At 44.2% G+C, this 26,179-nt stretch overlaps 1 protein-coding gene across 1 annotated transcript in view; it reads right to left on the minus strand.

The window, feature by feature from the left end:
* Positions 1 to 797: 797 nt before the first annotated feature.
* DTD1 (D-aminoacyl-tRNA deacylase 1) overlaps positions 798 to 26,179 on the minus strand; it is a 183,255-nt gene continuing 157,873 nt past the window's right edge. The window contains exons 5-6 of the mRNA XM_040351008.1: positions 3,324 to 3,498; positions 798 to 923 (exon numbers count right to left, since the gene is read on the minus strand). Of these exons, the coding sequence (XP_040206942.1) occupies positions 3,346 to 3,498 (153 nt within the window). The 3' untranslated portion in view covers positions 798 to 923; positions 3,324 to 3,345. The remainder of the gene's footprint in view (positions 924 to 3,323; positions 3,499 to 26,179) is intronic.

The raw sequence follows: 26,179 nt of genomic DNA on the forward strand, positions 1-26,179 counted from the left end.
CCTATCGTGTGTACGAGCCTTTACTGTTTGGAATCTGAATGGGACTTTGCCTTCGTTTTCTTTTTTTCAATTTTTTCTTTTGTTGTTGATATTTTTATCATTACTTTTCAAGTTTCACTTACACTTGTTTGATAATATGTTTATATATAGCGCTGTACTCACCTTGTAAATTTATCCTGTTTACGTTATTTGTACTGAACCTATACGTGCTGCTGGCACAGCATTAGCCCTAGGACTTCCTTTTTACCCTGAGGTCCCTTTCACACTGAGGAGTTTTTCAGGTGTTTTAGCGCTAAAAATAGCGCCTAAATAACGCCTGAAAAACTCATGCCCTGCAGTCTCAAAGCCCAAGGGCTTTTTCGGCCGCTAGCGGGGTTTTTTCAAATACCACCGCAATTACAACAGTATAGCGCCGCTATACCGTCAGCGCACCTCCCGCCCCAGTGTGAAAGGGGCCTAAACTAAATGGCTGGTGGGAACAGAGTCAGGATAAGAAGTAGTGAGAGCTATTGCTAACTGATTTCCCAAGAAATATGGGTAGAAAGGGTATCTCAGCCCATCATACACTGTATCACTTTTGGGTTGACTGATTTTTAAATGAGAATAAAAGAATCACTGGGGTGTGTTTTATATACAATACAAACAGCATTTTTATCCTGACAACATTCATTTAACCATTGTTAACCCAATCACCTCTTCCTTCAGCACACATCTTTACAATTAACTTCCAATAGAGAGTGAAAACCTTTATTAATGTTCATGTCCATTTGAATAAAGTCAAGAAGGATTTTTTTTTCAAAATATAACACTTTTTATTACACAAAAGGCTTCATACAAGTACACACACAGTGTTAGAGAAACAGGACTCCATTATGAAATTAATTACAGAGCAATATCCCTTGTCCTCCGTGGTCTTTTGTTCCCTGAAACAATAACATTAAATGGATATTAGGAAGGTAATCTGCGTGTTATAAAATTACATTTGTTGCATGTGTCTCTTTATGACTTGTATGTTATCAGCCCCCATGTAATACCAGAGAACAGTAATATTAAAAGATTGTGGGACGCTGAGCTGTTCGTAGTCAATCACGTAGTGATCTGTTGTCCAATAACATGATCTATGTTCTGTAAGGCTATAATACGACAAGAACCATCTCCACCCCATGTCTGCGTTTCCGCTCATAATCAAGATTATTTGCTTTGTATTTCTTGGTTCTATTCTGTATAAATTGCTTCATTATTTTATTATTTAAGTGTAACTATAAAACCTGTATTTGGAAAGCCTGCATTTCCTGTTAATTGAAATAGCCAAAGATAGGATTTAAACTTTCAATATTCTGCTATTATTGAAGGCTTATATGGTACAATACTCCGCTGGTACAACAGTGAGGAAACACAAAAAAATGTCATGCCCAGCTACTGCAATATTTTAAATTACCTTTGGAAAGATTAGGGAAATTCTAAAATTCCTGTTGGTAGAATTAGAACATGTAGGCCCAGATTCACAAAGCACTTACGTCGACGTATATCAAGTTATGCCGACGTAAGTGCAAATGTGCGCGTAAGTTGTACGTCCGGCGTAAAGGCATAAAGGAGGTGCAACCCAGCAGCAGACATGCAAAGGTCTGCACCAGGGAACACAAGCCGGCGTATTTTACGTTGGACGTGTGTCTGGCTGGGCGTAGGATACGTTCACGCCGTACGCAGTGATCCGGCGTAGTTTAGGCAGTTGTTCCGACGTGGTTGTGAGCAGGGGGATGCGTCCACGTCACGGCGCATGCGCAGTTCGTGATACGTATCTGTCTGGCGCTCGACCCATCATTTGCATGGGGTCACGCCTCATTTGCATGGGTCACGCCCACTTCCACCTACGCTGGCGTACGCCTTTGAATCCCACACCACGCTGGCGCAGCGTTGGGAGCACTGGCTTGCTGATTTCAATGCTTGCCTCTCTGCGCTGCGCCGGCGTGGCGTACGGCGTTTGCGCTACGGCGGCGTAATGTGCGCCCACACTCTGTGAATCTGGGCCAATGCCCCTTCCACGCTCTTCTACAAAACACTGACACTGGGTAACATGGAGGGTTTTTTTTGTTTAGCATTATGAATGTGTCCTGTTATTTGTGAATGAACAGATTTCTGGGCCTGTGGTCAGCTTAAAGAGGGCCAATTGAGAATTACTGTATTTATCGGCGTATAACACGCACCCCAAATTAAGAGGGAAGTTTCAGGAAAAAAACATTTTTTTAATAAACCACTTAGAAGCAAAATAATTGTATCTGAGCATCAATGCAGCCTGATCTGTGCCCATCTGCAGCCTCAATGCAGCCTGATCTTTGTCCATCTGCAGCTTCAGTGCAGCCTTATCTGTGCTCATCTGCAGCATTGATCTTCAATGCAGTTTGATTGGTGCCCATCTGCAGCCTATAAATGTTATCAAAATGCTCTGCCTGTTCAGTGCCAATCTGCAGTTTTTACCTTTCAATGTTAGATCATCTCTGTTGTCTCCAAAGGAAGAGGGGGAGCGAGAGTGCCTCTGAATTACATAGAGCCGCGATCTCCTTCCTGTGTACCCGGCGCTCCGTCACTCACAGCCACGCCTCCTGCCCCTGCTCATATGATAGACAGAACAGTATTCCAATGCGGGGCCAGGAGGCGTGGCTGTGCGTGATGGAGCACCGGATACACAGGAAGGAGATCATGGCTCTATGTAATTCAGCGGCGCACTCGCTCCCCCTCTTCCTTTGGAGACAGCACAGATGCCACGATGGTTGTGGGCAGATTATCCTGTGCTGGCCAATATTTATTGTTGCCAGTGTTCAATTATCTTGTGGCAGTATAACCCAAGAATTCCTGAGTTCCCCAATAGACAAGAAAGAAAAGACCATAAGGATAGTATTTTGCCCAGGTAAAAAGTGATACCCATATCTGCATGACCTAGTCCATAGCAATCAGCATGACCCGTCTGGTAGCCTGCATGACCCGATCTATGGAAGATTGCATGACGCAGTATGGTAAAGTCATGGTGGCAGTTTTTACTGTGCCGTGATGTCATGGTGGCAGCTTCTCTGTATAGTGCAGTCTTTCTGGCATTCTCTCTATTTTGGACATGTATTGTCATAAATAAACAGTTTCCCGTATTTATCGGTATATAACACGCACCCTAACTTTAAGAGGGAAGTTTCAGGAAAAAAACTTTCCACAGCCCCCAGCGTATAAAACGCAGGCACAGTTTACCCTCTATTTCCAGGGTAAAAAAGTGAGTGTTATACGCCAATAAATACAGTATTTATTTCTGTAAATCTTCATAATCAATTGTGTTTCACCTGCTAATTCTTTCCAGAATCACTAGGGCTCTCTTTCGGAGGACACATCTCCCTCTGCTCCACTGCTTGCACTAGGGTCATCCTTGGTAGAGGGTGTGCTCCTCTCTCGAGATTCTGAGGGGACTTTAGTTCTGGTCTTTTCTTTCCTTTGCTGCTGCTTTTCAAGTTTTGCAAGCTGTGAGGAAGAATGAGAAAATAAATATAAATACAGATCATAAAAAGTTTATTGAAATGGGTATTAGGAAAACACTATGGGCCAGATCCACATACACTACGCCGCCGTACCTTACCTGCCGTATATTCGAATCCTCAGCGAGTTTGCGCTGTAAGTTACGGTGGCGTAGTGTATTTCTGGCGGCGGATTTCAAATTGGGCGGGTTGGGGGCGGGTTTCATTTAAATGAAGCGCGTCCGCGCGCCGAATGAACTGCGCATGCGTCGTCCCGAAATTTCCCGCCGTGCATTGCGCTAAATGACGTGGCTAGGATGTCATTTTTTTTTTAATTTCGACGCGGGAACGACGGCCATACTTAACATGGCAAGTCTATCTATACGCCCCAAAATACCAGCTTTAACTATACGCCGGAAAAAGCTGACTACAGATGACGTTAGAAAATGCGATGGCCGCGCGTACGTTCGTGGATCGTCGTAATTCGCTAATTTGCATACCCAAAGCGGAAAACGACGCAAACTCCACCCAGCGGGCGCCGAAGTATTGCACCTACGATCTAAAGGCGTACAAAGCCATACGCCTGCCGGATCGAACCCAGAAGCCGTTGTATCTTGGTTTGAGGATTCAAACTAAAGATACGACGCGGGAAATTTGAAAGTACGCCGGCGTATTTCATCTGTGGATCTGGCCCTATATTTTTAAAATATTTGCTGTGAAGTGAATGTAATAATGATATACACTATATATGTGTATATATATATATATATATATATATATATATATATATATATATATATATATATATATATATATATACACACACACACACACACACACTGTGGCACGAAGTATGTGAACCCCTTGATATGAACTGTCTTTCTGCAGTAATTTTCTGTAAAATGTGATCTGATCCTCATTTAAGGCACAATAATAGACAGGCACAATAATAGACAGGCACAATAATAGACAAGCACAATAATAGACAAGCACAATAATAGACAAGCACAATAATAGACAAGCACAATGGCCCGGATTCACGTAGCACTTACGCCAACGTATCTCTAGATACGCCGCGTAAGTGTAAATGTGCACTGTCGTATCCATGCGCCGTGTCCATAGAACTAGATACGCCTGAAATTATGCTTCATCTGACCGACGTAAGTTTCCTACGCCGTGGTATCGTGGATGCATATTTACGCTGGCCGCAAGGGGCGCTTCCATTGATTTACGTTTCGAATATGCAAATGAGTGAGATACGTCGATTTACGAACGTACTTGCGACCGGCGCATTAATATACGCGGTTTACGTAAGGCTTACGTCCGGCGTAAAGTTAAGCCTCATAAAGCAGGGGTAAGTCATGTTAAGGTATGGACCAGGGAACAGCCGTCGTATTTTACGTTGTTTTACGTAGTAGTACGTGAATAGGGCTGGGCATAGGTTACGTTCACATCGTAGGCAGTGATTCGACGTATCTTAGGGAGTATTTCCGACGTGTATCTGAGCATGCGCACTGGGATGCTTCCACGGGACAGCGCATGCGCCGTTTGTTCAGCCCGTCATTTGCATGGGGTCACGCTTCATTTAAATCGATCACCCCCACTTCCACCTACTTTGAATTAGGCCGGCTTACGCCGAAGAATTTACGTTACGCCGGCGAAACGTTGGGAGCAAGTGCGTTGTGAATACTGTGCTCGCCGCTCTGCGCTAGGTCGGCGTAGCGTATATTCGATTCGCTACGCCGGCATAACTATGCGCTGAGGTACGTGAATCCGGGTCAATGTGCTTAAAGGGGTTGTAAAGGTAAAAAAAGAAATCCCTAAATAGCTTCCTTTACCTTAGTGCAGTCCCCCTTCACTTACCTCATCCTTCCATTTTGCTTTTAAATGTCCTTATTTCTTCTGAGAAATCCTCACTTCCCGTTCTTCTGTCTGTAACTACACACAGTAATGCAAGGCTTTCTCCCTGGTGTGGAGAAAGCCTCTTGAGGGGGGAGGGGGCGAGCAGGAGTGTCAGGACACTCTCTACTTTGCAGATAGAGAAAGGAGCTGTGTGTTAGTGGGCGTCTAATTTTGACTGTCCTATCATCCTGGACGTCCCAGACGGGTTTCGTCATAGGCTGACGTTATCAATGGGGCCCCAGTGATGCTACCGTGCTCTATTTGAACGAGGAAGGGCTCTCGTTGCCGGCCAGCACTTGTTTTTATGCTTGCTGTTTTTAGAACAATTGTAAGTACATTCTTTTATATTTAATAAACACCCTCAAACGGTATCACACTATTAGTCTGTTTCTATTCTGGGGACTACGTGATCTCTGAGTGGAAGGGCTGCCACTCTATCTCTGTGTGGAGGATTGGATTCGCTGGATAGCAGGGTCTTTCTCCCCTGGAGGTTTTTACCTTGGATGACTGTGATTAGGATTCCTCTGGATTGGTTATCAACATAAGAGCGGTGTATCTTGTTTAAGGCTATTCCCTCTTAGCTATCTGGTAAGAGGCTATCTATGTGGTGGTGGCTTCACTGATTTGTAATACCTCTCACTGTGGTTTAATCAGAATCCAGCTGTACAGTTTCCTGCTGCATATTCAGTGTCTTTTTTCATCAGGACATTTACTTTGGACTAATTCATTTACCAGTCAATTTTTCAATATCTGACTTCCATACCAGACACTTACGCACCTTCCCGCCCAAGCCAATTTTCAGCTTTCAGCGCTGTCGCACTTTGAATGGCAATTGCGCGGTCATGCTACACTGTACCCAAACAAAATTGGCGTCCTTTTTTCCCCACAAATAGAGCTTTGTTTTAGTGGTATTTGATCACCTCTGCGATTTTTTTTTTTGCGCAACAACTAAAAAAATACTGAACATTTTTGAAAAAAAATTTGGGCCATATTCTTAGAGATCTCCGGCGGCGTAACATATGTCCTTTACGTTACTCCGCCGCAAGTTTAACTGGCAAGTGCCTGATTCCCAAACCACTTACCTGTAAACTTGCGGCGGCGTAGCGTAAAGTCCACCCGTGCAAGCACTCCTAATTCAAATGATCCTGGTAGGGGGCGTGGATCATTTAAATTAGGCGCGCTCCCGCGCCGATCGTAATGCGCATGCTCCGTCGGGTAAATTACCCGACGTGCATTGCGCTAAATGACGTCTCACGGACGTCATTTGTTTTGACGGTAACGTAAATGGCGTCCATCGCCATTCACGGACGACTTACGCAAACGACGTTAAATTTTCAAATTTTGACGCGGGAACGACGGCCATGCTTAACATTGAGTACGCCACCTAGGGGGCATCTTTATCTTTATGCCGCGTATCGCTTACGGAAACAACGTAAAATCACTACGACGGGCAAGCGTACGTTAGAGAATCGGCGTGACTAGTCATTTGCATATTCTACGCTGACCGCAAAGGAAACGCCACCTAGCGGTCAGCGTAGATATTGCAGCCTAAGATACAACGGCGCAGGCCGTTGTATCTTAGGCATGTTTAAGTGTATCTCAGTTTGAGAATACACTTAAACATAGGACGGCCTTAGAATCGGAATTCTTTGAGAATATGGCCCTATGTTTTTATTTTTTTCTGTTAATTTTTTTGTAAATAAGTACGTTTTCTCTTTCAATTACGGGCACTGATATGGCGGCACTGATGGACATCGATGAGGTAGTACTGATGGGCACCGATGAGGTGGCACTGATGGGCACTGATTGGCGGCGCTGTTATGCGGCACTGATGGGCACTTATAGGCAGCACTGATGGGCACTCATGGGCGGCACTGATGGGCACTCATAGGCGGCACTGGGCACTCATAGGCGGCACAGATGGGCACTCATGGGTGGCACAGATGGGCACTGATAGGTGGGCACTGGGCATGGATGGGCACTGTGGGGTGGCACTGATGGACACTGTGGGGTGGGACTGATGGACACTGTGGGGTGGGACTGATGGACACTGTGGGGTGGCACTGATGTATCCATGTTGCCAGTCAGTGCCCATTTGTGGGCACTGATTGGCATCTTTTTTTTTTTACTGCCTTTTTTTTTGTATTGCCTTTTTTTTTTGTCCCTTTTTTGCCCTTCCCTGGTGGTCCAGTGTGGGCTTCCCTGGTGGTCCATTGTGGAGATCCAAGGGGGGGCTGTGCTGATAAACAATCAGCGCGAACCCCCCCTGTCAGGAGAGCCGCCGATCGGCTTTCCCCTACTCGCGTCTGTCAGACACGAGTGAGGAAGAGCCGATCAACGGCTCTTCCTGTTTACATCGTGATCAGTCGTGGTTGGACACGGCTGATCACCTGGTAAAGAGCCTCCGCCGGAGGCTCTTTACCGAGATCGGAGATGCAGGGTGTCAGACTGAAACCCCGCATGATCGATCGCCGCGCTGCGCGTGCGCGCGCACGCAGCATGGAATCCTGCAGGACTTCCATAGACGTCCAGTCAGAATTTCAGAACCACTTCCTGGACGTAAATCCCCTATAGGCAACACATTTTTTTTTTTTGGTAGAGTAAGGGAGGGTTATAGCCCCTGTCAGTTTATTTTTTACCATCCCTGTCCCATTGCAGAGATTTCCCTTCACTTCTTGCTCCACAGCCAAACAGGAAGTGAGAGGACATCTATGCGAATTAAGGGAATCCATTGCCCCCCCAGGTGCCAAGAACTAGTGTCCCCACTCGAAAACATCAGGGCGTGTCTTAAACAGAAAGGGGTGTGGCCTGGACAGGAAGGGGTGTGTCATATTTAAATTAGGGGGGTGCATGAGTTTAGTCAGGCCTAGGGCAGCACAAAACCTACACTACTACATGCAAGGGTAATGCATGTCAAAAAACAAACAACACAACACAAATTCCCAGCTCAACTACTAGCCAGCCTGCAACAAACCAAACTGACCTCGTCTAACAAAGCATGTTAAAACCAATGGGGGTAGATCCACAAAGAAATTTCAAAATTCCTGCGTCGTATCTTTGTTTTGAAACCTCAAAACAAGATACAACGGCATCTCGGCTAGATCCGACAGGCGTACGTCTTCGTACGCCGTCGGATCTTAGATGCAATTTTTCAGTGCCCGCTAGGTTGTGTTTCCGTCAAAATCAGCGTCGAGTATGCAAATTAGCTATTTACGGCGATCCACGAACGTACGTCGGCCCGGCGCTTTTTTTTCCGTCGTTTGCGTTCGGCTTTTTCCGGCGTATAGTTAAAGCTGCTATATGGTGGCGTACTCAATGTTAAGTATGGCCGTCGTTCCACCGTACAATTTTGATTTTTTTACGTCGTTTGCGTAAGTCTTTCGCGAATAGGAATTTGCGTAGAATGACGTCACCGTCGTAAGCATTATTTTTTTTTCCTGGTTAAATTTCGAGCATGCGCACTGGGATACCCCCAGGGACGGCGCATGCGCAGTTAAAAAAAAACGTTGTTTACGTCGGGTCACGATGTATTAGCATAAAACACGCCCCCATTACATCCATTTGAATTCCGCGCCCTTACGCCGCAAGAGATACACTACGTCGCGGTAACTTACAGCGCGAATTCGTTGAGGATTCAATCCAAAGAAAAGTAAGTTACAGCAGCGTAGCGTATCTTAGATACGCTGCGCCCGGCGCAGATGTATGTGGATCTGCCCCAAGAGGTTTAGTTTACACATCTCTGCATGAGTAACACAAATGAGTAAGCTGCAGCGGCACTGGATACCTTTGCTGCCATTGTGCTATTGCCAGTACCTGTACCTTTAAGGAGGTGTGGGCTACCTCCAGGCATGCCTGCGCTTAATCTATCCATTATTATAGATGTGCTCAAACTCAGGAGACTCAAAATGACAGCGTTAGGACTGCAGTACTCTTAGGGTTGGGTTTAGGGGTTTTCTTTGTAAAAGAGAAAAAAAGAAGGGAGCAAGAGGGAACACACGGAGCAAGTCAGAGTGATATCCCACTTCCTTTTGGATTATGAACTTAAAGCAGGGTTCCAACCACAATAAGCATTTTTAAAAAGTATGTCCTTTCATCCTGCATTTTTATAATATAAATCCGGTCACTTACTATTTTACAATCCGCCGCCGCTCCACGTAGTTATTCAAAAAACTATGTCCACACCGTTGTCATTTTGCTTGTGGGCATTGTGAAGCCCACAAGCACTTACTTCCTGGAAGTCTTGGATAAGGAGTGATAATTGGGTAGCGCACTGCATCCTGGGAAATGATGACACACATTTCCCAGGAGCATTAGAGGGAGATGATGTCAGGATCCTAGGTGATTCCAAAGGCAGATTTCGTGGGACCGCATAGCAACAGGCATTTCCAGATGAGTAAAAAATATTTTTTTCTTTTTTTAGGTCTAATGAGCACAATAATGAAAAAAAAAATTTGGGATGGAAACTCCACTTTAAGGAAAGTTTTAGTGGAAGAAAGAAAGGGGGTATATGAAGATATTTTGTTGGGAAATGATATATATATAAAAATAATAAGATGATATATTAAGTGTGTTAATTGTGCCCAAAATAAGGAATACGATGTAATGTGGTCTAACAATGTATCCAAAGTGTCACTAGGCAGAATAGGAGAATGCCTTGTTTACAAAGGCATTCTCCTGTTCTGCTCTTGCAGACCGCAATTGCGGGACTCCCGGGAACATCGAGTTCGCGAGACTCCCGGGAACATCGAATTCCCGGGAGTCTCGCGAACTCGATGTTCCCGGGAGTCCCGCAATTGCGGTCAGTAAGAGCAGAACAGGGGAATGCCTTTGTAAACAAGGCATTCTCCTATTCTGCATAGTGACACTGTCGCTGATGACCGTTCCCCATGATCAGGAACGGTCATCAGTAATGTGTCAGGTGTAGCTACACCCCCTAACAGTAAGAATCACTTCCTGGGGAACACTTAACCCCTGCAGCGCCACCTAGTGGTTTACCCATTCACTGCCAGTGTAATTTTTACAGTAATCAGTGCATTTTTATAGCACTGATCGTTGTAAAAATGACAATGGTCTCAAAATGGTGTCAAAAGTGTCCGATGTGTCCGCCATAATGTCGCAGTCACGATAAAAATCGCTGATCGCCGCCATAACTAGTAAGAAAAAAAATTATTAATAAAAATGCCATAAATCAGTCCCCTATTTTGTAGAAGCTATAACTTTTGCGCAAACCAATCAATAAACGCTTATTGCGTTTTTTTTTTTTTACCAAAAATATGTAGAAAAATACGTATTGGCCTAAACAGTCACATTTTTTTTTTTATATATATTTTTGGGGATATTTGTTATAGCAAAAAGTAAAAAATATTGCATTGTTTTCAAAATTGTCGCTTTTTTTTTGTTTATAGTGCAAAAAATAGAAATCGCAGGAGATCAAATACCACCAAAAGAAAGCTCTATTTTTGGGAAAAAAAGGACGTCAATTTTGTTTGGGAGCCACGTCGCACGGCCGCGCAATTGTCAGTTAAAGCGACGCAGTGCCGTTTAGCAAAAAGTGGCCCGGTCTTTAACCACCCAAATGGCCCGGGGCTGAATCAGTTAAGCAAGCCCAAACCATGATGTTTCCTCCACTATTCTTCACCATTGGTTAGCTGTGCCCTTTTTGTGCCATACATAGTGCCGAGTATTCTTCTAGAACAATTCAACTTTTGTTTCAGGAGTCCACAAAACATTTTTCCAGTAGTTTAGCAGTTTGCAAAGGCGCTTTGGCAAACTTCAGATGCACAGAAATTTTTTTTTTTTTTTGGAGCGGCGGCGTCCTCAGTAGTGTTCTGCCATGGACACCCTTCCTGACTTATGTATGGTGCTCATGAACAGTGATGTTTGACAGTTTCAGTGATGTCTTCAAGCCTTTAGTTGTTACTTGCATGTATTTCTTTACCTCATTGAGGATTCTGCATTATGTCTTGGGAGTCATCTTGGCTGGATGCCCACTTCTAGAAAGAGTAGCCACAGTACTAAACTGTCTCCATCTATTGACAATTTGTCTAATTGTCGACTGATGGATGCCTAAACACTCTGAGATTGCTTTGTATCTCCAGCTAGTCTTATGAAGATCAACCACTCTTGATTTGTGTTAGTCTTCAAAAAGCTCCTTTTTGCAAGGCATGGTTCACATCAGCTGATGCTTCTTATAAACAGAAATCTTAAAAGGTTGGAGTGTCTTTTATCAATCAAAGTTGCTCTAAACCACACCTCCATACTCCAATGTCATTAAATGGCTCTAGTTTCGCAAACTACTGATGCCAATTAGCATTCTGTGAAGCATTTAGTCCATGGGTTCACTTACTTCTTCCTCCAGCAGTGTGACTGTCTAATGGGTGTGTTCAATAAAGACACAAGAAATTAGAATTGTGTTTACTCACTTCTATATGGCTGTTACTAGGCAGATTTCGTAATCTGCCTAGTTCCTAGTCCTAGGTGGTAGAACTTCCTGTCCTAAGACCCCATTGCCTCCTGGGAAATGATGACACTCGTTTCCCAGGAGTCTCTGGGCATTACTGTCCCTAAAAATCCCAGCATGCACCTCTCTTGGAAAATCCAGGAAGAAACATGAACTGGGCTTCATAATGCCCACAGCTATGATGGAAACGGCCACAAGATCCCTGAGATGATATCAGGTAAGTTTTTGCAACTGTTTATGTACCGATCGTGCTTTATTAATATGTTTTAATGAATATTCATAATAATGTAATTGAGATTGCAAAAAAAAAAAATGCTATGCCCGGAACCCCGCTTTAAGCACATTGGGTTAAACTATTATTGTGCCTTAGATCAGGAACAGTGCGGTGTGCGGTATAGCAAAAAAAAAAAAAAAAAAAAAGCCAACTTATGTATTAATGTCCTGCACTGTGCAGGACATTAATACATGAGGTACCATGACCAGTGCAGGACATTTAACCCCCCCCCCCCCGCCATGCTGCATAGTAAAAAAAAAAAAAAAATCACATACAGTCATCACATTCACAGTTCATAATCTTCAGACTGCATTCCATATGGCATTATTAACTGTGATGACTTTCTGTGATTTTTTTTTTTTACTATGCAGCATGGGGGGGGGGGGGGGATGTCCTGCACTGGTCATGGAAACTCATGTATTAATGTCCTGCACAGTGCATGGTGCTGTGTAATGTAAAGGGGTCCAGTGATGCAGTGTGCTGTGTAATGTAAAGGGTTCCAGTGATGCAGGGTGCTGTGTAATGTAAAGGGGTCCAGTTATGCAGGGTGCTGTGTAATGTAAAGGGGTCCAGTGATGCAGGGTACTGTGTAATGTAAAGGGGTCCAGTGGTGCAGGGTGCTGTGTAATGTAAAGGGGTCCAGAGCTGTGGGGTGCTGTGTAATGTAAAGGGGTCCAGAGGTGCAGGGTGCTGTGTAATGCAAAGGGGTCCAGAGCTGTGGGGTGCTGTGTAATGTAAAGGGTTCCAGTGATGCAGGGTGCTGTGTAATGTAAAGGGGTGCAGGGTGCTGTGTAATGTAAATAGGTCCAGTGATGCAGGGGGCTTAGTAATGTAAAGGGGTCCAGAGCTGTGGGGTGCTGTGTAATGTAAAGGGATCCAGTGATGCAGGGTGCTGTGTAATGTAAAGGGGTCCAGAGCTGTGGGGTGCTGTGTAATGTAAAGGGGTCCAGAGCTGTGGGGTGCTGTGTAATGTAAAGGGGTCCAGAGGTGCAGTTGTGGAGAGGGGGTACACAGTAGTGACAAAGAGATATTGAAAGATGCAGGGGGCACAGTGGGGTGTTTTTAACGTGGGGGGGCACTTTTAACCTCCGCTAGCGGTCGAAGAAAGGGTTAAATGCGACTGTGTGTCACCGCTGCCGAAGCGCGCCCCCCCCCCCTGAAAAAATTTCAGTGGACGCCAATGTCACCACACTTCCTGTTTTGTTTGTAAACAAGACTCCCTAGGTATAGCTCTTACTTCCTCTACTAGCTTCTCCATTACTTGTGGGTCATATCCTCTGGTCTCAAATCTGTCAGTGAGGATTTTCGATTGTACAAGGAAATTCACATCTTCAGAACAGTTTCTCTTCACTCTCATGATTTGTCCCTTTGGTATGTTTTTAATCCAGAGAGGATGGTGGCCACTAGTAGTAGGTAGATAGCCATTTCTATCAGTGGGTTTAAAAAAAAATCCTATCGTAAGACCGGAAGCACTGCGAGCGTTCCAAGGACCAGGAACAAGGAAGTTTGCAGACGTACTGGTAATCAGAGCGCCTTCATTGTCATGGTGACCGGAGCAACCACAGTCACAAGTAACACACTATATGCTTGAGATCTTTTTTCTTGGGGTACGCATATTTGTATAAGGGATACTGGTGGGTTTTAATAAACTTTTTGCACTATATGAATTTTATTTCCGCATATGGAATTGCAGACTTAATTCAAGTGGTGGAGAGTGCAATATTCATGGCAGATGTAGATGATGGTTCCATGCTGATCGAATATTAAACTCTGGTGAGTGCATCCCCAAAAGGGGAGAACATCCCCCCACGTGGTGACTATCCCCTGGTGAAAGGAGCACTGGTTAAGAACTGTTTTGATAAACTACACCTCGTTCCCCTGCTCCATTATTGTTTCCTATGTGCACCACACACAGAGGTCTTTCAAACGGTGGTTTGATAGCAGGGCCGATCCGCCCTATAGGCTCACTATGCAAGCCGCTTAGGGCCCCCGCAAAGCTGCGAATGGGCCCCCAAATTACTAGAGACCCCGCTTTTCAACTCACTGGCTGCATGGGAGAAGAGGTAAGAAGTCACCACCCCCCCCACCGCTTCTCACTTTAATGTAAGATGTCATTTCCAACAGCAGAACATCCCCTCCCCCCGCTTCTCAACTTTAATCTTTAATGTGACATGTCACTGTCGGCAGCGACATGTCATTTTGCTTAGGGCCCCAGGGAGGTCAGGATGGGCACTGTTTGATAGTAGTGCTGCTACAATAGTATACTGGACTCTGGGACATTTTAACCACTTAAGGACCACCTCCTGCACATATACGTCGGCAGAATGGCATGGCTGGGCTGGGCACAAGCACGTACCTGTACGTCCTCTAAGTGCCCAGCCGTGGGTCGCGGGTGCGCACCCGCGACCCGGTTCGAAGCTTCGAAGTCCCACGATTGGTCCCCGGAGCTGAAGAACGGGGAGAGCTGTGTGTTCTTCACTGTGGCGCTGTCATTGATCGTCTATTCCCTGATATAGGGAAAGACGATCAATGATGTCACACGTCCAGCCCTGCCCCCATACAGTTAGAAACACACATGAGGTCACACTTAACCCCTACAGCACCCCCTAGTGGTTAACTCCCAAACTGCAATTGTCATTTTTACAGTAAAGAATGCATTTTTATAGCATTTTTTGCTGTGAAAATGACAATGGTCCCAAAAATGTGTCAAAATTGTCCGATGTGTCCGCCATAATGTCGCAGTCACAAAAAAAATCAATGATTGCCGCCATTAGTAGTAAAAAAAAAAAATAATAAAAATGCAATAAAACTATCCGCTATTTTGTAAACGCTATACATTTTGCGCAAACCAATCGCTTATTGCAATTTTTTTTTACCAAAAATATGTAGAAGAATACGTATCGGCCTAAACTGAGGAAAAACATTTTTTTTATATATTTTTGGGGGATATTTATTATAGCAAAACGTAAAAATTTTTGAATTTCTTTCAAAATTGACGCTCTATTTTTGTTTATAGCGCAAAAAATAAAAACCGCAGAGGTGATCAAATACCACCAAAAGAAAGCTCTTTTTGTGGGAAAAAAAGGACTCCAATTTTGTTTGGGAGCCACGTGGCACGACCGCGCAATTGTCAGTTAAAGCGACGCAGTGCCGAATCGCAAAAACTGGCCAGGTCCTTTGCTTGCATTTTGGTCCGGGTCTTAAGTGGTTAAAGAGTTTTTTTTATTACTGTGTGTTTCACATCTTCTTTCATTGCTCTATAGTCCAGTTCTGATGCTCATGTGTCCATTTTAGGGGCTTTTGGCCGTGGACATGGGTCAGCACGGGCACCCTGACTGGTCTGCGGCTACGTTGCCCCATATATTGTACAACAAACTGTGATGCCCAAGGTTTCTGCTTTTAACACATCAACTTCAGGAAAAACATTTTTACTTACTGCCTAATGTATCCCACTGTTTTTCAGATGCCATTGCAACCAGATAGTTACCTAACCTGCCAGTGGTCATAAAGTTATGTGGCTGATCAGTGTGTGTGCTGCGTTCTCTATATTAGGTTCACACAATAATGTCTGGGAATTCATTTTATGTGTTTAAATGAAGCTGCTGAAAGTCATTTAAACAGTGGAAGTGTACAGAACACTTTAGCAGCAAAGTTTGAATAATATGTGATAAGTAACGCTATAAATCAAACTGGAAGTGTATAACACGAGTCTCCGTGGTATTACTGCCCACCGACACGCCTTTTTCATCATATACTCTTGTACTTTAATCAAATTTTAACACGCATTTCTGCTTCTCTACTCCTACATAATCAAGAACTGGAATTAAATGTACAGACGCAGTGAATTTTATGTATAAAAAAGGGAATTTAGTGCCAGTGAATATGCTTCTCCAAATGGAAAAAAAAAGATCTTTAACCTGTTCTGTGCTTAACCACTTGACCACTGGGCACGTAAACCCACTTAATAACCAGACCAATTTTCAGCTTTCGGTGCTCTCACAATTTGAATGACAATTACTCAGTCATACAACATTGTACCCAAATGAAATTTTCGTCCTTTTTTTCACACAAATAGAGCTTTCTTTTGGTGGTATTTAATCACTGTTGGGTTTTTTATTTTTTGCGCTATAAGAGAAAAAAGACTGAAAATTCTGTAAAGAAAAATGAATTTTTCTTTGTTTCTGTTATAAAATTTAGCAAATTTTGTATATTTTCTTCATTCTTTTGCATAAATGTGAAAGATGAAGTTACGCCGAGTAAATAGATACCCAACATGTCACCCTTCAAAATTGCACACGCTCGTGGAATGGCGCCAAACTTTGCTACTTAAAAATCCCCATAGGCGACGTTGCAGAGTATTGTGGGGTATTGCAGGGTATTTTGGGGTATTGCAGAGTATGGGGGTATTGCAGAGTATGGGGGTATTGCAGAGTATGGGGGGTATTTCAGAGTATTGTGGGGTATTGCAGAGTATGGAGGGTATTGCAGAGTATTGGTGTTATTGCAGAGTATTGCACAGGGAGGGATGGATGGCTGGATCTGTGACTGCATGTGTCACAGATCCAGCCCACAGCAGCTGCTGCTGCTTCCGCTCTCCCCCTCTCCTCTCTCACACTGTACCGTTCGGTACAGAGAGGGGAGGGAGGAACCGGCGTCATCACATGACGCCGGTTTGTTTACTAGTGATCGCTCCGTCATTGGACGGAGCGATCATGTGGTAAACCGCCGCTATCAGCGGCGATTTACCGTGCTCCGTGATCCGCCGGGTCCGATCACGGACATTCCCGTGTGCGCGCCCCAGAGGGCGCACGGGAGCGCGATTCTGGGAGGACGTCCATAGACGTCCTCCCAGAGTTAAGCAACCGCCTTGTAGACGTATTTCGTCTATAGGGCGGTTGTTAACTGGTTAAAGGAGTTGTAAAGGAAATTTTTTTTTGCCTAAAATTAATGTCTGCAAGGTAGACAGACAGAATAGTGTAATGATTCTGTTAAAAAACAAGTAAATACCTATTAATTTCCTTCATCTATATCACCTCCGGCATTCTAGTTTCTGTTCTCTCATTCACTTCCTGGTTTGCGGTGCACATTCAGGTAAGAACTACATTTCCCAGTATGAATTGCGGCACGCCCAGTAATTCACACCTCCTTGAAGTCTCTAAGGCCTAGTACACATGACCGAACATGTCCGCTGACATGTTCGGTCGTGTGTACGGCCTATCGGACCGTTTTCCAGCAGACAAAAATTTGTTAGCATGCTAAGAAACATGTCCGCTGGAAACCTGTCCGTCGGACATGTTCGGTCGTCTGTACGACTCACCAGACATGTCCGCTCGGCCGAAAGCCCTCGCATGCGTCGAAGTGATTCGACGAATGCGTGGAAGCATTGACCTTCCAGGGTTGCGCACGTCGCGGCGATGGCGCGGCTACGTCACCGCGTATCCTGTCCGCACGGATTTCTGTTTGATGGTGTGTACAACCATCAGACAGAAATCTCCGAGTGGACATGTCTGATGAAAACGGTCCGGCGGACCATTTTCATCGGACTGTCCGCTCGTCTGTACGGGGCCTTACACGTAGAGAGCGTCCTGCCACACAGATGTAGTTCCCAGGAGGGGGTGAGCACGTTACTGACCACCGCAGTAAACCCTCCCGTCACGGTGGTCAGTAAAATCAGACAAGCAGGAAGTAAACAGAACAGAGAAGAAATAGAGCAACTTCTGAGCAAAAACGAACAATGAGGAAGTGAAAAGAGGAATGTCTGGAGGTAAAGGATGCTTATTATGAAAAAAATGTTTTTCCTTTAGTGACCCTTTAAGCTGTAAATGCACAACAGTGGAAAACGTTGTTTTGTCCAATAGAGCCGACCTGTCGCAGTAAAAGTGTGGTAGGCAGTCTGCAACTAGTTAAAGTGAATCATGCAGAGCAAAGAAACTGGTTCACTCACTGCTATCATCCCCTTCTTTACACAGTCACCTTTCCTTTGTTACCCTGCCAATAAGTCCAGCCACTGGGAACAATGATAAATAACCAGTACTTCTGTATAGAGAAGAATAGGATTTCTACCTTGTGACAGAATTGGTTTGGCTATGCAAGCACCCAGCACTATCATAGTGGGGCTGGGAGACTACTGAGCCTTGTGTAAACTAAATATAACAACTTAGAGTTAACAGTTTACAACCTTCAATGCTGATGGCTCCTGCTCTCTCAGTTCCGCTTCCCTTAACTTCCAGACTTTACACGAAAGTGCTAACAGGGCAGTATCTAATACAGTATGTTGACTTGGAGAAGAAAGGAAAGGGCAGGGGAGTGCCTTGCCATTCTAGGCTGCAGCGATGTTTGTTTCTATTGATGCACACAGTGTAAGGAGACACAGTTTTAATCCGTGTATGCAAGGGTGAATCCATAGGATGCATCGAGACAAAGGAGCCACCCTTACACAGGAAACCTAGGACCAAATTAATTTCACTAGCATAAATAAAACATAGGCAAGCATTAAACACATGGAAACTGCATGCTCAGTACGTGGTTAAATCAGCTGTTGAAAGTGCGTAAAAATTAAGGGGTTTGGGAACAATTAGCCTTACATTGGCCCTCCCCCTTCCAGTATTAAATGGTTGCTTTTGCCCAGGGTACCAGAACCTACCCTATCCTTTGCTCCCCATGTAGCAGGTGCTAACCTTTTATTTTTGATGCTCCGGTGGGTTGTGTCTGGGCCCTCAGCTACCCCAATTACAAAACAGCTGTTTGTCCACGCGGTCAATAAGGAATGACGATTTGTTCCCATTAACTATTCGAATATAGAATGTTTCGAAAACTATCATTTTCAAATTAAATTCTACCAGTGATGGCCAGTTTAAAGGGTTAGTTCACCTTTACAGAAAAAAATGTAAAGGTGAACTAACACTGGACACCCTCCCAGTCCCCACTGTACTTAACTCCGGGGTCCTGAGCTGTCATCCTGTCCAGGAATTTAAAAACCCTACTTCTTTGTGCAGCACTTCCGGGAAGGACTAAATCAAATTTGATTGGTCAGCGCAGTCACAGTGAATCGATCTGGCCTTTCCCGAAAGAGCCGCATGAAGAACAGAGGGGATTTCAAATCCCCGGACGAGTGGACCAGCTGTGGGAATACTGAGAGCGTGGAAACCCAAGAGGTTAAGAACATCAGGGACTGGGGACTAGTGTTAGTTTACCTTTACATTTTGTTCTGTAAAAGGTAAACACTTTAAGGCTGGAGTACTGCAAACAATGACCAATACCCTTTAGCAGATAGTGATAGAGGGGTCAATTAATGAAGAGTCAATTAGCCGGATTCAGGTACAGTTTCGACGGCGTATCAGTAGATACGCCGTCGTAACTCTGAATCCGCGGCGTCGTAACATTAAGCGTATGCTCAAACTAAGATACGCTTAAATGTTGCTAAGATATGAGCGGCGTAAGTCTTCCTACGCCGTCGTATCTTAGCTGTCTATTTACGCTGGCCGCCAGGGGCATGTACGCTGATTTACGCCTAGAATATGTAAATCAGCGAGATACGCCTATTCACAAACGTACGTACGTCGCAATTATTTACGCCGTTTACGTAAGTATCTTAGGCATTCTATCCGACGCATGCGCCCTGGGATACGCCCATGGACGGCGCATGCGCCGTTCGTTCAAAACGTCATTTACGCGGGGTCATGCTTTCTTTACATAAAACACGCCCACCTCTTCACAATTTGAATTAGGCGCGCTTACGGCGGCACATTTACGCTACGCCGCCGTAACTTAGGACGCAAGTGCTTTGTGAATACAGCACTTGCCTCTCTAACTTACGGCAGCGTAGCGTATATAAGATACGCTACGCCTGCCTAACGTTAGGCACGGCTACCTGAATCCAGCTAATAGTGTGTAGGCAAGACTGATAAAAGTCAGCTTCATCGGAATTCCGACGAAAAATTCCAATGGATTTTTTTCCATCGGAAATCCGATCGTGTGTACGTGGCATTAGTCATACACTCCACAAATCTGGCCTTTATGGAAGAATGTCAAGAAGAAAGACATCCTTGAAAGAAAGTTATAAGAAGTCTCGTTTGCAGTTTGTGAGAAGTCATGTGGGGGACACAGCAAACATGTGGAAGAATGTTCTCTGGTCAGAGGAGACCAAAATTGTACTTGTTGGCCTAAAAGCAAAACGCTATGTGTGGCGGAAAACTAACACTGCACATCATCCTGAACACACCATCCCCACCGTAAAACATGGTGTTGCAGCATCTGTGGGGATGCTTTTCTTCAGCAGGGACAGGGAAGCTTGTTGATGGGAAGATAGACGGAGTCAAGTACAGGGCAATCTTCGAAGCAAGCCTATTAGAGTCTGCAAACGACTTGAGACTGGGGCGGAGGTTCACCTTCTAGCAGGACAACGACCCTAAACATACAGTCAGAGCTACAATGGAATGGTTTAGATCAGGAGTCTCCAAACTACGGCCCTCTAGTTGTTCAGAAACTACAATTCCCATCATGTCTAGCCGTAGTTTGGAGATCCCTGGTTTAGATCAAAGCATATTCATGTATTAGAATGGCCCAGTCAAAGTCCAGACCTAAATCCACTTGAGAATCTGTGGCAAGACTTGAAAATTGCTGTTCACAGACGCTCTCCATCTAATCTGACAGAGCTTTAGCTATTTTGCAAAGAAGAATGTGAAAAAATGTCACTCTCTAGATGTGCAAAGCTGGTAGAGACGTATCCAAAACAATTTGCATCTATAATTGCCACTTTGTGTTGGTCTATCACAATAAAATACATTTACATTTTTGGTTGTAACATGACAAAAATTTCAAGGGGTATGAATACTTTTTCACGGCACTGTATCTCACAAGATATCCTTTAGTGAATTGAGCCCAGAATGTGCTGTTTTAATTGACACGTGAAATTCTCTCATGTGTCCATCTTGTGTTACATTATCTATGTAATAGTCATTAAAAAAATTGATAAATGTGGCTGGAATCTGGATGTTCATATTCTGACAGAAAAGATATAGAAGACAAAAGCATATTAAAAATGTAACTGTAAACTGAAACATCAAAGTGAGCATTTTGAATCAAATCCCCGTGCTTTAAAATGATCTATGAGTGGAATTTATATTTGCAAGGATTACCATGAAGTCATCGCAGATTGCTAACAAAAGAAGAAAATGTGTAATTGGCAAGACTGTATTGTACAACAGAGTAACAGGATAAACAGCTGTCAAATCAAACGCCAACGTCTCCACCAAACTAAAGATTCTGCAAGTATTACTGACACTAGATTAACAATGCTTAGGAATCAGAAGAAAAACATGCAATGCAGCTGTCATGGAGAAATAACACCATTATAGTCATTCATTATGAAGAAGACTTCAACATGTACTGCATGTATTTTAAGCAATCCTTATTTCTTCTGTTCTACAAATACAGCCTTTGCCTATGCACTGTTGAAATGTTTAAAATGAGAATCAGATTGGGGAGGGGTCTGCAGGGAGGCCCAGATCACGAAATCGATCAGTGGCGGCCCATCCATTAGGTGCGCAGGGGCGCCGCCCCCCATACATGCAGGACGCCAGACGCATGGATTCCAAACAGGGTTTTTTTTTTCTTTTTTGAAGCATGTGATTAGAACCTAGGGCTCCAATAGGCTTCAAAAAAGGGTGGGCTCGGGGCGCAGAGCATTGTGCCCTGAGCCCACCCAGTTACAATAGCAAATGAATATTCTCTATTGTCACACTGATTCTCCTCCCGGCCAATCAGGAAGCAGGTCAAGAGACCCATTTCCCGATTGGCTGAAAGGATACGCAAGCTGATTGGCATAGTAGGAGGAGGGCAGAGACCCAAGGCCGATGTGATGTAAAAAGCCCCAGATAAATGGTGCATGAACAAACATACATGTCAGGTAAAACATTTTTTTTTAAATTAAATAATTCTAGACAAAACTTTTGCTTGGTCTGTATAGTGTTTGGAAGAGTTAGAATCTCTGTAGCCGCATACTGTAATCTGTGTTTCCATCAGGGAAAGTCCTCTTCATTTTCTGTCCCAGTCAATGGGTTTATGGTGAAAGAAATTTTTGAGAAATCTCCTGAAGACAAAGACTAACAAAATATTTTAGTCTACGGTGAAAGGGTTAGAACACCTGTGTAGTTTTTATTGCTCTCTTGTCCTGGTATGTGCCCATCCCATCCCAGTTGCTAGCCTGATGCTTTAACTCAGGCATGTCCAAAGTCCGGCCCAGGGGCCAATTGCGGCCCACGTTTCGGTTTAATGTGGCCCCACTGGTAATTTGGATATATATATATCTTTTGTGCCCCCCAACGAATCGTTGGGGGGGCCACAAAAGATATATACCGTATTTATCGTTCTTGCAGCCTCGGAGAGGACAGGACGAGTGCCGTCAGATTACATACAGGAGAATCTCCTGTTTACTCGATGGCCTCTGTAATAGGAAGTCCCGTCTCCGGGGCTGGCATTGGACGACTGTTCTGTCCATCATAGGGGACTTTGTATTAAAGAGGCCACCGTGTAAACAGGAGATTCTCCTGTATGTAATCTTTTGGTGCTCATGTCGCCCCCCTCCCTGTCCCCTCCGAGGCGGCAAATGGGCATGGATCAGGCTGCAGTCATGGTAATGGTGAGGCTGCATTCAGAGGCTGCATTCATGGCAATGGTGAGGCTGCATTCATGGCAATGCCGAGGATGCAGATGGGCACTGAAATGTTATATTTTTCCTGAAATTTGCCTCTTAAAGTGAAAGTGAGTGTTATACGCTGATAAATACAGTATATCCAAATAACACGCCTGAGCTCAACCTTGGACTCTTTACCACACACAGCCACAAAGGCAAGAGAATTCTTGTTGGGAAGTGTATTAGTTAATTTGCATTTATTTTAATGGTTCGAATGTCAGGCAAAATGGTCGGCCCTCACGCGCGTGTTCACTTCATCAAATCTGGCCCTCTTTGAAAAAAGTTTGGACACCCCTGCTTTAACTCAATGCTTTGGCCATAATCAAACAATGATAATACTGTAAGTATAAATGTTTTGCTGCATAATAGAACAAATTATTATGATACACGATGCAATATTTTTACAATTAATCTTTTATAAATATTACCAGTAGTTGTTCACTCAAAAAGTAAAGTCCACATGTCCCCCCCCCCCCCCCCCGGCCTGGAACAGTGATGCTGTGTACACACCATCATTTTTCCTGTCGTTCAAAAAACCCGTTGTTTTTCACAACGTGATTCCTCTCCAGCCTGACGTACAACGGGACTATAAAGGGGACGTTCCTTTCAAATGGCGCCACCCTTTGGGTTGCATACTTGATTCTGAGCATGCACTATAGCAGCCCTCAAAATTTCCACTCGCCTACTAGCATTTGGCGAGTGGATTTAAGCTGGGGGCGAGTGATGACAGGGCTGCATGACCAATCTCCCTCCAATCTGTGCCTACACTTAGAGTCTCGATGAGATTGGTGGCCAAAGAGGAAAAATGCATGCTTGGGAAACGTAGTCTGGTTAGCCGCGCACAGGCAGAGCAGTACACAGGTGCTCTCCTTACAATTCTCATTAAGCCATTTGACCTAACAGTATGACCTCTCTGAGCCTTCCCCCCTCCCCCGGGCCCCGACCAATGTAGCTGGAGAGCAGAAAGTAATGAGTGAGGTGGAGGATTACAAAAATTACCACTCCGGTGCAGCGCTCACTGAAATTTGCCCTGACATGACAGCGGCAGCCTTCCAGTTTGTACAGTTTTCTTCTCCTTGTGCTCTATGTAGGTGTCCAGGAGTTCAGCCTGAGCACTGTGAGCAGACTGGTCTCAATGTGTGCTGTGCGCTGTCAGTGTGCGCTGTGCTATGGTGCCAATGGCTGTGCAGTTGTGTGGATCTCAGCGCTGGATTGTACTCCCTACCGCTGTGCTGTAGCTCCTCTCCTCTCTGCCAGCCTGAATAAAAGGGGGAAGTGGAGACATGCAAGCGTGGAGCCGCACACACAGGCTCCTGATGATGAGATGAATGGGAGAGAGAGAGAGGATGAATGGGAGTTGCAGAGGAGACAGCAAGAAAATGGGGGAAGAGACCCAGTTCTAGTGCCCTGTCCCTCTGGTCTGCCCCCAGTGCCCTGTCCCTCTGGTCTGCCCCCAGTGCCCTGTCCCTCTGGTCTGCCCCCAGTGCCCTGTCCCTCTGGTCTGCCCCCAGTGCCCTGTCCCATTTTGTTAAAGTTGTTGTTGGTAATATTTAATTTTGTAACCTGATTCTGCATAAAACATTGTCATTCCATGAGATAATCTACGAGGGCGTGTTTACGGGTGCAATTAGGCGCAGGGCAGTGTATGAATTAGGTGGGGCAACTGGTGGCGAGTAACTCTTGAGTCCTGGCTAGTAGCTCAGGACTTGAAATTTTGAGCCCTGCACTATAGTATTTGCAGCTGCCGACTATTAAAAAAAAAACATTCCTCTTTAAGTATAATGTACAAACCATTATTAAAAATGGAATTATTCTCTAGGATTCTTTCCTAAAGATAGATTTGTGACAAGTGCTATAGAGAGAGGGCAAATAAACAAAAATCATTCCAACTACCGTAATATTCCATTACAGAGTCACCTACGAACCACTGAGAGATGCATCAGAGGCAATCCAAAAAAAGACTACTCTAAATATTTAACTAGTATCAAATAAACATCTACTAAATCAATTTCAATTAAAAGTCTTTCCACTTTGATGATTATATTGGTAAATGTCAGGTGTAGGATTCCTGTGCTTTGCATCTTAGTACTGGTGCGAGATGGAAATCTGAGCATGACATGTCCATGCAACATTACCCATCAAACTATGTACTTATGGAGACTTATGTTTTTTAAAGGTCAGCCCACCTAGAATGGCCGGTTCAGTTTCTGGCAGATCCCACAGAGCAAAACTTTTTTTTTACACCCTTTAAGGACTAGTGCTGAGGTTTCTTCACATGAGTTACTTTTTCTGAGCACCTGTTATACCAATTCCCCTTAATTTTTTTTTAGAAGATTCTTTATTATTAAGTATGAACTAGAAAGAAAACACCCCAAGATGGGTAGATAACGGAGCCATGACATATGGCAAGGAGATCCTACTAATGGAGTCGGTCCCAACAGAAAGAAGATGCCAAATATTTACAACAGAGAGTAATGTCGGATTTTACCCCCTTTACCCCTTTCACATCTGGCTCAATCCATGCAGCAAAAACAAAATGACCCAGGGGAACAGCATATTTTCTAATACCAACAATTTGACCATTTAAACCACTTGGATGCTAGACTGTCTGGCTTATCCTGTTGCTCAGATGCCCGCCCAAGGAGACTTTGTATGCTTGCATATCCATATTCAGGCAAGTGAGGCCTGTTTTTCCCATATTACCCCTTTGTGTGTCCTGGGAAGCGGGCCAGCAAAACGCGTTGACGCACAGGTGCTCATTTACCTGACATTATGCAACAATATTTTACATGTACTCAGCCGTTGTGGGTTGTTTCTTGCACATATGTGAATACATGGTTTTAAACAAAATGCTGTTTTTTGTCCATGCATATTCTTTTATATATGTATAAATAAAAGATGCATCTTTTATATAAATGGTGTGAGCCACTATTTACAATTGTTACATCTATGATACTTTCTATACTATGTACAAGTTATTTCCAGTCCCTGTTATGATATACTCAGAAGGTTGCATGTGTTTTATGGATGCCTAAAGGACTTCAACTGTAACCACTCAGCATACTCAAACTACAGGGCACAATATTCACCCTTATCATAAATATCTTTGATAGAAGTACACGCTTCAGATACAGACCAAGCAAAGCTCCTACTGCCTGTAATACTGAACCAGTTTTCAACATTCTCTAAAATCACTGGGTGTGTGCCAAGTCTGGCCATAGATATAAATAATACCTATCCTCATCTCTGGAATGGCCAGGGCAGTAACAGATTTCCAATATACATGTACAGTGTATATACCTTTACATTTAACAGGCTTGCCCTTGCTTATTTGTGTTTTTGTATTAGAGTGTTAAAGA

The sequence above is a fragment of the Rana temporaria genome, chromosome 4 (genome assembly GCF_905171775.1).
Source record: "Rana temporaria chromosome 4, aRanTem1.1, whole genome shotgun sequence".
In the NCBI taxonomy this organism is placed as follows: domain Eukaryota; kingdom Metazoa; phylum Chordata; class Amphibia; order Anura; family Ranidae; genus Rana; species Rana temporaria.